Source organism: Suricata suricatta, chromosome 8, assembly GCF_006229205.1.
Source record: "Suricata suricatta isolate VVHF042 chromosome 8, meerkat_22Aug2017_6uvM2_HiC, whole genome shotgun sequence".
Taxonomy (NCBI): domain Eukaryota; kingdom Metazoa; phylum Chordata; class Mammalia; order Carnivora; family Herpestidae; genus Suricata; species Suricata suricatta.
Window position 1 is genome coordinate 34,509,832 of NC_043707.1, and position 12,616 is coordinate 34,522,447.

Consider the following 12,616-nt stretch of genomic DNA (forward strand, 5'->3'; position numbering starts at 1 on the left):
CACCCAGGCCCGCCTGCCGCACCCCGGGGGCCCTGCGGCGGGCGGAGGCCGGCAGCTGAAGCGGGACCCGGAGAGGCCCGAGAGCGCCAAGGCCTTCGGGCGCGAGGGCTCGGGCGCCCAGGGGGAGGCGGAAGTGCGACACCCACCCGTGGGCATTGCGGTGGCCGTGGCCCGGCAGAAGGACAGTGGCGGCAGTGGCCGGCTGGGGCCTGGACTAGCAGACCAGGAGCGCTCCCTGTCGCTGAGCAACGTCAAAGGTAGGTCTTGGGTCCTACCTGTCACCTTCTCCCCGGCTCCCTGGGACCCTTTGTCCTGTATCCGTTTGTGGGTTTTTTCATTATGCACATGGAAAAACGCGTGAGATAGTGAGAGAAGGAGGAAGGAAAGGGATCCTTCTATTTTCCCAATGCCCCAAATACCTGCAGATCTTTCCCTGGATTCCTTTTCCTTTGCTGTGTGTTTGTTTCTTTTCTTTTTTTTTTTTTTTTAATTTTTTTATGTCTTTATTATTTTATTTTGAGAGACAGACAGTGTTTGTATTTAGGAACAGGCTAGCTTGGGGCCTTCAATCCCAAGTCCTTGACAAGGGTAACTGCCTTACTTTGTTTTTTGTCCCCAGTACCTAGAGTGGGACCTGGTGCCCATAGTAGGTGTTTGATGAATGAGTGAATGACTGAGTGTGATGGATAGAAAATCGGTCCCAGTGGTGTTGTGGGACCTTCAGTACTTTCGGGCCTAAAAAAGATTTGGTAATTTTGGTGGGCAAGAAGGTACACATTTCTTTCAATTATTGTGAAATTGAATATTTTTCTGGAACTTGGGTGATTGTGGGGTTTTGTTTGTTTGTCCCTTGCATGGTGTACTGTTGGGATCCTTCATGGGTTTGGGGAGGGTTGGTATTGGTGGCATTTTTATTGGAACTCTGGACTTGATCTGCCCATTGTTGAGCCAGGGACCCTTCTACAGTTGGGGGGCTTGGTCAGTGTTAAGTGTGTTGTGGACAGTGTTAAGTGTGTCGTGGTGTGGTGTTGTCGGACTGGGGTTAGGGCCCGGGAAGCTCATGTCCCGCTATCCTTGCTCTTGTGACTTGTCACCAGTAGGCCTGGATTTCTTCCCTGCGTCTTTGTCCCCTGTGTCCAGCCAACTTCCCATACTCCCCAGCTGTGAGCTTAGAAAGCGCTTTGCCCACATCGTGGGTCCCTGTCTGTGGCACCCACAGGGCCCCTTCCCTGCACCTCCCAGACTTCCCCCTGTAGGTTGCCTGGTTGTCCTGGGTGCCGTCTCCTGGGTCCCCGTCACTTCCTTTGTCTGGCTCCCCTGTGCCCACCAGTGCTGACTTCTGGGCTTTATCCTCGGTCCCCTGTGAGGGGCCGCTCTCCTGGCCCAGATGCCTCTAGACCTGCTCCCTCAGCCCTGCTCTCCAGCCTGTATGGCCCTTGTGGCCCTGGGCCTTGCCCCACCCGGTGACACACACAGTGTGACCGCCGGAGGGTCTTTATCCGGCTTAGGTGACTCAGTGAGTGATCCTTCCCGAATGTTTGTTGAATGACTGAGCCTGTGGTTCTTTGTGGAGGCTCCTTCCCTGAGCCTGGAAAGCCCGCCTGCCTCATTCGGGGATTGCAGGGGTGGGCGACAGCCCTCCACCTGGAGGTGGCTGGCCTGTGGTGGACAGGCTCTCCTTCTGGGACGGAGGTTTGCACCCAGGGACTCCTCCGCGAGGTCAGAGCTCTTTGGGGCCTTTCCCAGCAGGGTGCTCACGTGACATGGCGTTGCACATCTGTTGGGGGCTCCCTGTCCCTTGAGCTCATGTCGGAGCCCAGAGTACGACCCCTGCCCAAGGGCCTTGTGTCCAGGGGTCCCTGGGAGAGCGAGAGAGAACGTGTGAGTGAAAATGTAAGTGTGCAAGAGGTCTGTGCGAGAATGCATGTAGATGTGTGTAAGCATGTGAGGATGTGTGGGTGTGAGTCCGTGTGTGTGGCTGTACGTAGGAGTGTAAGTGAGAGAATTGTATGAGCACGTGACATTGAGTGTGAGAGGTGTGTGTGAGACTGTGAGTGTGAGAATTGTGTGAGCATGTGACATTGTGAGTGTGGGGTGTGTGTGACAGTGTGCGTGTGAGATGTGTGTATGCGACTGAGTGTGAGAATTGTGTGAGTGCGTGACATTGTGACACAGCATGAGATTGTGCATGAGGGTGACTGCATGTAAGCGTGGAATTGTGTGAGCATGTGACAGTGTGAGACAGGGTGTGTATGTGGGTGACCCCGTAAGTGTGTGTGACGATTGTGTGAGATTGTGACACCGTGAGATGGTATGTGTACAGCCGAGTGTGAGGGTGTGTGAGGGATACCGTATGTAACTGCATGTGGAAGAGAACGAGAGAGTTGTGTGACAGTGTGACAGAGTGCAGGTGGCAGAACGTGGGGAGGGAGGGAGGACCTGATGGGTTTGGGGTGACATGTTCAGGGACTGGTCTGAAGCAGGCTGTTGCCGCCACCCGTTAACAAGTAGGCAGCTGAGTTTTCCTTAACAACAGTTCCCATCGGAAGTGCTGGCTTCTCCCCAGTGCTGGGCGCCCTGAGGGAGGGGAGGAGCTGGGGCCGCCCCTGGCCGAGTGGGTGGCCTGCGGCCTGCGTCTCCTGGTCTCTTCCCATCTTCCCCATTGTCTTGAAGTTTCCGAGTGAGCCTTCTGCCAGTCAGTGGGTTCCTATCCCGTCTGTGTCCCGTCAGCTACGTGACCTTGAACAAGAGGCCTGTGCCTTCTGGGCCCCAGTGTCCACATTCACCGTGTGGCTGCCATGCACATACTAGGTGCTTCATAAACAGGCCTCCTTTTCTTGGCTTGCTTTCAGCGTCTTGGGGTCTGGGAGCTTCTGATAGTGCTCACGAGTCCTAGATCCTTCTGAAGTAGTGTCCCCGTGGGCCCACACGGGCCCTGAAACGCACTAAGGCAGGGTGTGACCTACACCCATGAGCCCCAGTGATCCCGGCCTCTGCCCGGAAGCCCGGCACAGCCGTGGGACAGCTCAGTCGTTAGAGGGAACCAGCCAGGCTCCCAGCTGGCCCTTGGAGGATCTGGTTCTCTCCCAGCCTCGCTGAGGGGAGCGTGGGTGGAGGCAGAGTGGCCTGGCCAGGGTCCCCAGGCTCGAGGGGGCAGGCTGAGCTGGAACTCTCAGCCCGGGCCTGTGGCTCCTCTGTGGTGGAGTCAAGTTAGGGTTAGATCGGGTGGAGGGGCCACAGGCAGAGTTGGGGTCGCCTGGGTGTAAGCCTTGGCAATGGCCCCGGACCCCAGAGGGTGCGCAGTCAGCCTGAGCCCATGGTGCCAGCCGCATCTGCCTGGGATGGGGTTGCCGAGGGAACCGGGCCTTGGTCTCTGCCTCAGCCCCGATTGGAGAGGCCGTCCCTGCATGGCAGTGGGCCCTGGGGCAGGGCTGCTGCCTCCCCGGCGCCAGTCCATGCCCACTGCCCGTGAGAAGCACAGGGAGTGCACCGATCAGGAAGATGCGCTCAGACTCCCGTGCCAGCCAGGAGGCCTCCTTGCCGTCACTGCTGTGACCTGGGTGGGTTGCTTCACCTTGCTGTGCCTCAGTTTCCTCCTCTAGCGTGGGATGAGGGGTGGGACCCACCTCCTGGGTTGATGACTCCTTAATGAGTGAACTCATGGAGAAGATCTAGGGGCCTGCTGGGCACAGACGTGGCATTGAACTGCAGCTCGTCCTGCGTAGCTCTTGCCTGGAGGGCCAGGGTGGGGCCTTGTGTCTCTGGGACGTTGGAGGGGGACCTGTGCCTGCCCCATTGGTCTGCCTCTGGAGGTGCTGGTCTCCTACCACCCTGGAACTCCGTGTGGAGGGGTGACGGGCCCTCTGGTTTCCCTTCTCCTGTTGAACAGAATCTAACCCACATTCCCTTCCGCAGCTTGCAAGGCCCTACAGTCTGTACTCACTCCTTCTGTGGTCTCCTCTCCGCACCTCTGTTGCTTATAACTTTCTCCAGTCCCCGCGGCCTCCCTGATGTTCTTTGGCACGCTTCTGTCTCAGGGCCTTTTTACTTGCTCTTCCCTCTGCTTATCTCATTTTTCCCGTATGTGTTCTCATGACTCTTATCATTTGTTCATTCATTCATTCATCGATTCACTCCCTGCATGGTTATTGGCCAGCTCCCTTATGCCAGGTGTTGTGTAGGGTAGGAGATACACGGCCAGGAGTGGGGCTCCTTAAACCAGAGCAGTACGTAATCTGATGGAGAAGACAGATGGTGAACAGCCAGTGAGCGGAATAGAAATATGTTGTGGTCAGTGCTGGGAGGGAGACCAACGAGAGAGCTTGATGGAGAAGTGGTCAGGGAGGGCTTCCTGGGGGAGGTGGCATTAAAACTAAGCTCCGACAGGGGAGGCTAAGTTGTCTAGGGGAAGGGCCCTCTGAGTGGTGGGAGCAGTGTGTGTGGCCCTGAGTGGGATGAGTTCAGAGAGCCGTGGTGCCTGGGGCTGGTGCTGTGCAGGAAGGATGGGTGTGTGCAGGGGTCAGAGGGGACAGGTTGATGCCGAAGGAGAAGGGCACAGCTGGAGCCCAGTCAAGCCTGTGGGGAGGCAGCGGGGGGCATGTCATACTTGTTCAGCCCCTGACCAGATTTGGAGGGAGCTGTCTGGGGCTCTGCTTGAGTGATCTTGGGGATGGTGGGTGCTCCAAGATGGGTGGGGCTGCAGGCAGGGTTGTAGTGGGAGGTAGGGCCACTGACACCCTGAGCAGTGACAGCCAGGGCAACGGAGAGGCATCGGACAGAGGACCAGGGGCTTGGGGCCAGATTACCTTCCAGGCACTTGTCCCTTCTGGGTACTCCAGGAGTCACTGCTAAAGCCTGTCCCTGAATTCAGGGTGGGCTGCTGGGTGGGAGGGCCCCTGGGGTTTCTGTGGGCTCGGGAAGCCGTCTCCCCCTCTGCCCCCAGAGAAGGGAGCTGGGGTGCATGCTCTAACTTCCCAGCGCAGCCCCGGGACGCTGGGAGGCCCTCCACCCCTTGGCTCTGCCTGAAGCCGGGGCTGTGCTTCCAGACCTGATGACCCCGGGGGAATTGGTAAACGGCCCCTTCTAGTCCTTCATGAAGTGGGTGGGTGGTTTTCACCCATGCTGACACCCTGCCCCAGGCTGGCTGTGGCCCTGCTCTCCCACTGAGGGTTCCCTCCCGTTTGCCAAGGGGCTGAGAGAGGTCATGGCGACTTTGAGGGGGCGTAAATGGGGTCTGCTCGGCGCCCTTGCTGAATACAGCCTGCGTGAACAGTCCACTGAGCGAGGCGGGGGGGGGGGGGCGCCTCGGTGTCCCACAGGGGCCAGGTCATGGAGACGTGTGCTCCCTTGCCCGCCCTCACTCCTGCCTGGCCCCTGGATGTCCCAGTGGTTTGCTCGTCTCAGCTTCAATGCTCACTGCGGTCCCTGCTGTCCTGGCCCCCCTCCCAGTGATCTCACCAGCCCAACGTCCCCCGCTGCCTCTGGGATGCGCCCCTCCCTGGTGCTGTGCACGTGGTCCACGGGCATGTGCCCTCTCTCTGGGCTCCTGTCCTTTGTCCTGGGGCTGGCAGGCTCCCACTTGGGAAGTTTGGGGGGAAGACCCTGCACCCCCCTGAGCTTGATCCTGGGTTTGGGCGTGCAGAGGGGAGAAATGAAGGGAGATGGCCGATGGCAGCGTTCCCGTGCTGGATGCCTGGTCTGGTGCAGAGCAGGAACACCTGGGCCGCGGCCCCGCCCTCCACACCTTTCCCTGCTCCGCCAGGCCTCTCGAGATGCAGGCGGGTGGATGCCAGCCCCAGTGCCTTTCTCTTTTGAGCAACATCTCGGCTGCTTTCTGTGAGTCCTCTGCTGCCAGTGAACGTGCCCTCGCCCACCTGGGGCTGCCACACGTGTACTAGGCTCTGGCTTGTGGGGTGGCATGCACCCCGAAAGAGGGGCTGGGACAGGAGCTGGTGGGAGGTGGCAGGGTGAGGACGGACAGACCAGACGGCTGTGTGCCAGGCTGGACTCCGGGACCCGTTTTCTCTGGGGAGCGGTGTCTCTGGGGATCCGGCAGCTCATGGAAGGTATGGTTGCACCAGCCCGGGCGAGTGGTGTGAGCCAAGGGGCAGCTCACATGTCCCTCCTCCCCGCCCTCTCACCGACATGGATCGTGGTCTCTAGTTGTACTTGACGGTCTTGATTTGAGAAGGATGAGCTACGTGTCTGCAACAGCCAGAACCGCGACGAGACCCCAGTGGGGCTTGAGCATGGCAGGTGCTTCCCTGGGACCTGGGTCTGGCTGTGCTGCTGTTTTTGGGTTGTGGTTTCCCCTCTGTCTTGACCCACCCTGCCCCCAGAACCCGCCTTTGGGGCACCGCCGTGGTGAGGCAGTGCCCCCACTTTCCTGGGCAGGGTCCACATGGGCACTCAGTGGGAGAGGAGCGCCGGCTGGGGGCTCACTACCTGCCTGGTCCCCTCAGGGCATGGTCGAGCTGATGATGACTGTGGGGACGAAAGGGCCAGGCACCGGGAGGAGCGACTACTGGGGGCGCGGCTGGACCGAGACCAGGAGAAGCTGTTGCGGTGAGGGTTTGCGGGGGCCAGGAGTGGGGGGAGCCCTCCCCGCCCCGTGCTGGGGAGCATGACCCTATGTGGGTGTGGTCCCTTGTCCTGCGATCCGGAGTGACCCTAATCCTAGGCCAGATGGCCTCACAGCCCTTCTCTCCAGTGAGTGTGGGTTCCCCTCCTAGGAGAAAGCCCCAGGGGTCCCTTCCTGATGCTGGGTGTCCCCTGGGTGTTTGGGGCCACGTCCCATCTCTCCCATGTCCCCCCAGCCAGCGGGGCGGTTGCCAATGACTCTGTTCTCCTTCCAGAGAGAGCAAGGAGCTGGCCGACCTGGCTCGCTTGCACCCCACCAGCTGTGCTGCTAATGGCCTGAACCCCAACCTCATGGTGACTGGTGGTCCATCGCTGGCAGGCTCAGGGCGCTGGTCCGCCGACCCCGCAGCCCACCTGGCCACTCACCCCTGGCTGCCCCGCTCGGGCAGCACGTCCATGTGGCTTGCTGGACACCCCTACGGTAAGTGTGGGGCAGGGACTTTAGCTGGTGGTTGAGAACCAGGTCCCACTGGAGCAGGGGGCGGGGTGGGGGCAAGACTGGAGGGGAGTTGAGTGGGAGACCTACACCTGGTGCTGGCTCCCATTTTCCTCTGGCTGGGGCCTGGGGCTTGCCCTGTTCTGGAACCTTCCACTCCTTCCTGTGTCTGAAGAGGACCGTTGCTATGACCCCAGCCTTGGGGGGGGGGGGTCCCTCTGTTTGGCCCGTTTGGAGGTGGCACCCAGGAGTGGGTGGCTTGCAGCCTGTCGGCCCTCGGCTTCCTGCACAGAGACCCCAGGAGGTGGGGGGTCTCGGGAATGGACAGGATTGGGGTTGGCCTTGGGCCCCCAGCCCCTAGCACTGACTCAGGTTTGGGGCTCTCCTAGGCTTGGGCCCCCCACCTCTGCACCAGAGCATGGCCCCTGCCTTCCCGCCTGGCCTGGGGGGCTCCCTGCCGTCGGCATACCAGTTCGTCAGGGACCCCCAGTCAGGCCAGCTTGTGGTCATTCCCAGCGATCACCTGCCTCACTTTGGTAAGTGGTGGCCTCGTGGCGGGAGTGGTGGGGGCAGTGGCTGCGGAAGCCTCGCCTGGCCCGGCTGCCGAGGGTCTTCTTGGGGGGCAGGTGTCTGCCCACAATAAGAGGCTGACCGGGGCTCTGAGAAGATACTCTGATGTCCGAGTTCCCCAGGTGACGCAGCTATAGTGGTCCTTGTTTTGATGGCCTCCTACTCAGGACCAAAAGCAGGCTGCCCCCCTGCCCTGGGACTTGGACTCCCTGCCCTGGGGCCTCCCATCCTGTGGCAGTCCACCTGGTGGTCCATCAGGTGCCGTGGGAGGAAGAGTTGGGGGTCTCTGCGTGGCACGCTCCTCCCAAGAGGGCCTGGGGCACAGTTCCCTCCCATCGTGTGGACAGGGCCTGTGTCCCCTGGGCTGGGGAGGGGGATGCAGAGGCTCTGCTGCTGGGGGCCTCAGCCTCCCCATAGGTAAAGGGGGCGGTAGGCGTGGCCTCACTGTCTGCCCTGCCCACAGCAGAGCTGATGGAGCGGACCACGGCGCCACCCCTCTGGGCCGCCCTGTACCCTCCGGGCCGCGGCGCCCTGCACCATGCACAGCAGCTGCAGCTCTTCTCCCAGCAGCGCCTCCTGCGGCAGCATGAGCTCCTGTACCTGCAGCAGCAGGCTGCCCAGGCCCTCGAGCTGCAGAGGAGCGCACAGCTGGTGGTGAGTTGGGGGTGGGAGGACACCAGGGGCCCCTCTGGAGCCCCCCCCCACCCGTGGAGGGAGAGGCAGATGGATCCACAGGCAGAAACAAAACCGTCATGGGCTATGAGGGAGAAATGTTGGTGGTGGTCAGGGAGGGCTGCCTGGAGGAGGGAGCGAGTCCTGAAGGAGTTGACCATGGACAAGCCCCCTCGGGTAGAGCAAACAACGGGAGTGAGGCCCAGAGGTGCATGGAGCCGGGCAGGGGCAGGGTGCAGGAAGCAATGGGAAAACCAAGGCAGGAGAGGCAGCCTGCTAGACTGGGGAAGTTGGCATTGGATGCTGAGGAGACCTCAGGGTCTCCTGCTGATTCCCAAGCCTGGCCTGACCTTCCAGAGCAGTGTGGCTGGGCCGCCCACGCGGTCTCCAGCCAGTGCTGGCCTCGGACACCCGCACTGACTGGTCCCATGAGGTAGACACCATGAGGGGCTGGGTCCCCGTGGGGGGTGCTCCCTGAAGCCCACAGCCCTCCTGCCCACTTGCAGGTGCTCCTCCGTCTATGCTCCGCTCAGCCTCGCTGCTTTGCCTTCGTGCAGCGGCCACTCCTGAGGAAGCCGCGGTGGTGGCACGTGTGGTGGATGGGGCCCTGGGTTCGATCCTGAACTCTGGCACGCCTGGCTCTGTGCCCTTGGGCCTGTGACTTCATCTCTTAGGGCTTCAGATTTCCTCCTTGGGAAACTGGCGATGCTAGTGATCCTACCTCATTGGGATTGAGTGAGATTTAATAATCCTGAGAGTAGGTGGTGCCGGTGGGTTCTATGTGCCTGGCCCCCGGCCCCCTCAGTCCCTCAGACCCCCAGCGGGCACTGGCTGTCCTCAAGTAGCTCCCTGCCGTTTCCTCAAAAGCCATTAAATGTAGGAAGAGACCCCCCCCCCCACCCCCAGGCATCTTGAGACCCAAAGGTGTTAAGACAGGAGAACACGTATCAGGTAGTGAGTTCTCCGTGAAGGTAGCTGTCCTAAAGCCATACAAGTGTGGGGAGTGGGGCACCTCCTTCATCATCAGGAGCCTCATGCTTCTGCCTCGTCCCCCTTATCTTAATGGTGAGGTTCCCGGGAGGGCCGGAGTCGGAGCACCACCCCCACCGCCGCCCTGTCCAATCTGGGGTTCCACAGGGAATGCTGTCCTTGTTACACGTGGGCCATGACGGAATGTCCATGGCAGGCGGGAAGGGTGGGCAGCCTGCACACTGGGCCCTGCTCAAGGGGACCCTGGGGACGGGGCCAGTGCTCAGCACTGGCTCCTGCCGTGCTGACCCTGCCTGCCGGCTCCCTCTCTAGCAGGAGCGGCTGAAGGCCCAGGAGCATCGGGTGGAGATGGAGGAGAAGGTGAGCAAGAGGAGCCTGGAGGCCACGGGCAAGGCCGGCCTGTCCACCTCGGGTCCTGGGCTGCTGCCCCGGAAGCCACCTGGCCTGGCCGCTGGCCCCGCAGGCACCTACGGCAAGGCCATGAGCCCGCCGCCATCTCCTCGAGCTTCCCCGGTGGCTGCCCTGAAGGCCAAGGTCATCCAGAAGCTGGAGGATGTGACCAAGGCACCCACCTATGCCTACCCCGCCACACCCAGCTCCCACCCCAGCAGCCCGCCGCCCGCCTCCCCGCCACCCACTCCTGGTGTCACCCGCAAGGAGGAGGCACCTGAGAATGTCGTCGAGAAGAAGGACTTGGAGTTGGAGAAGGAAACTCCCAGCCCCTTCCAGGCCTTGTTCTCAGGTAGGAGTGTGGCTGAGACCCTGGGGTGGGGTGGGGGGCGGTGGGGGTGTTGCCCAGACCAGCTCTGGCGCTGGTGGAACTCATCCCCGCCGGTTCATTTACTATCCATTCCTCCAGGCCTTTTTTCATCCGTCTCTATTGAGCACCTGCTGTGTACTGGGCCTGCTGCCAGGCTCTGGAGTGAATGTGTGAGCGCGTGGGTTGGACACAGCTTCTCTCTAGCCCCACCTCGGCAGTAAAGTCAGGGGAATGGGCATGACGTTAGAACCTACTTCAGAAGGACTCATCATGAGGGTCACCCCAATAAAGAGTGTTAAAGGATAACAATAGTACAGGGACGCCCTTAATGCCCCCCTTCCACGTGCTTTGAGCACAGGTGCTCTTCCCCTGCCCTGTGTCGGTGGGGACGTGCAGCAGGGACCTTAATGGTGTCCCTCTGCCCTGGTGGCTGCTAAGAGCGTGACAGCATGCCTGGGAGGGTTGGAGTTCCGATTCCGATTCTGCCCCAGAAACTTGGGGCAAGTGGCTGCCCCGCTCTGGGGAGAGTCGATGCCAAGCTAAAGTCCGGCACTAAGCCTGGCCCTGGGGTCTGCCCCAGGCCCCCCGCCTTCTGCCCGCCCTGCCTCGGGCGCTTGCGCAGAAGCCCCGTAGAGGCCCGGCTGCCTGCTCTTGGAAGATTTCACTTGAGGGCGGGACCTCAGAATTGGAAAGTGAGGGCACCGGTGCATCACTGCTACTTGGGGACAACTTGGATGCCCCAAGTCCGCTTTAATGGGGAGGGGCCGGAATGGAGGCCGAAGAGGCCCCAGCTGGGTCAAGACCATGGGCGGCCTTATGAGCCTCATGCTGGGGGCAGAGGTGTTGGAGCCAGAAAACAAAAGACCTGACTACTGTTTGCCTTTGAGACCTGAAGCCTCCTGGGGACAGGATGGAGGCCGACCTGTCCCTCTGTGGCCTGGACATGCAGAAAGGCCACAGGAGTCCTCAGATGCCCCCTGATGTAGGCCTGCTGGGTGGAGAGAGGGTGGCTAAGGGGCTCCGCCCTGCCTGGTAGGGGGGGGTTGGGGACTGGGGACTCGGGGGATGTCAGCCGCGACAGGTGAAGGAGCCTCTGCTGACTCTCCATGTCCCTGGCAGGTATCCCACCCAGGTACCCGTTCCAGGCCCTGCCGCCACACTATGGGAGGCCCTACCCATTCCTGCTGCAGCCCACGGCCGCGTCTGATGCCGATGGCCTGGCTCCCGATGTGCCGCTCCCGGCCGATGGGCCCGAACGCCTGGCGCTCTCGCCTGAGGACAAGCCCATCTGCCTGTCCCCCTCCAAGATCCCAGAGCCATTGAGGGAGGGCCCCGACGGAGAGCCGCTGGCCGAAAGGGAGGTGAAGGCAGAGGTGGAGGACATGGACGAAGGCCCCACGGAGCTGCCCTCCCTGGAGTCGCCTTTGACGCTGCCCCTCGATGAAGCGCTGGCAGCCCAGAGCCCTGCGGCCGGCTGCGCAGGTGCCCTGCTGGAGGCCCAGGCCCTGAGCGCCAGTGGGAAGGGGGGCGCAGAGGCCCCTGGGTGTCCGGACTTCACGGAGGGGGCCGAAGCACGGGTTGACTCACCTGGCCGGACAGAGTCGTGTGCGGTGGCCCCGGATCTGGGGGCGCGGCTGACCCCAGAGACACTGGTTGAGGCCAAGGAAGAGCCAGTGGAGGTGCCCCTCGACGTACCCATGGCGGTGCCTGTGGCAGAGGCGGCGCCCGAGGAGGGTCTAGCCCAGGCGGCCCCCAGCGAGCCCCGGCCCAGCCTGGAGTTAGCAGATTGTGACATGCCTGCCGGGGATAGAGAGGGCCTGAGCCTGGAGGCCCAGGAGGCTGCGCCTGTGTCCAGCGGCACCTGCTTCCTGGAGGAGGATGGCTCTGACCCATTTGTGCCAGGCCTGGAGGACCCGCTGGCTGGCATGAATGCCCTGGCGGCCGCTGCCGAGCTACCCCAAGCCAGACCTCTGCCATCCCCGGGCCCTGGAGCGCAGGCCCTGGAGAAGCTGGAGGCGGCGCAGAGCCTGGTCCTGGAGCAGAGTTTCCTGCATGGCATCACCCTGCTGAGCGAGATCGCGGAGCTGGAGCTGGAGAAGCGGAGCCAGGACGGGGGAGGTGAGCCTCGACGGGCGGTTGGTTTCTATGGCACTTCTGGTGGTGTTAATTTTCCTAAGAATTGAAACATTTCGAAAATCCCCAGGATGGGGTTTACGCACACCCATTTTTGAAAGGTTGAGGCAAAAATACGCAGGACAGGATTTGTCATCTCCGTTGTTTACAGGTTAGTAGCGTTCACGCGCATTTATGGTCCCTTGCAGCTGGCGCGGGCCACTCGGTGAAGTCTCTCCTCATTCTGTTGGTGTTGCGTTTTGCATTGGCACGATTCTTTGGGTTGCAGGGGACAGGAAGTCTCCTTTGAACTGGCTTAGAAAAAGGGGAGGGAAATTGATTGGCTCTCAGAACCCATATACAGCAGTCATTTAGTAGTAAGTTTCAGGTATGGCTGGATCTGGGCACTGCGTCGCCAAGAGTTTCTCTTCCTTTGT

The 12,616-nt window shown here is 61.3% G+C and overlaps 1 protein-coding gene across 1 annotated transcript in view; it reads left to right on the forward strand.

Annotated features, from left to right (window-relative positions):
* Positions 1-12,616, forward strand: part of TNRC18 (trinucleotide repeat containing 18) — an 80,792-nt gene that overhangs the window by 23,443 nt on the left and 44,733 nt on the right. Inside the window, exons 5-11 of the mRNA XM_029945755.1 lie at positions 8-257; positions 6,462-6,564; positions 6,855-7,060; positions 7,465-7,611; positions 8,109-8,299; positions 9,620-10,049; positions 11,187-12,185. Of these exons, the coding sequence (XP_029801615.1) occupies positions 8-257; positions 6,462-6,564; positions 6,855-7,060; positions 7,465-7,611; positions 8,109-8,299; positions 9,620-10,049; positions 11,187-12,185 (2,326 nt within the window). The remainder of the gene's footprint in view (positions 1-7; positions 258-6,461; positions 6,565-6,854; positions 7,061-7,464; positions 7,612-8,108; positions 8,300-9,619; positions 10,050-11,186; positions 12,186-12,616) is intronic.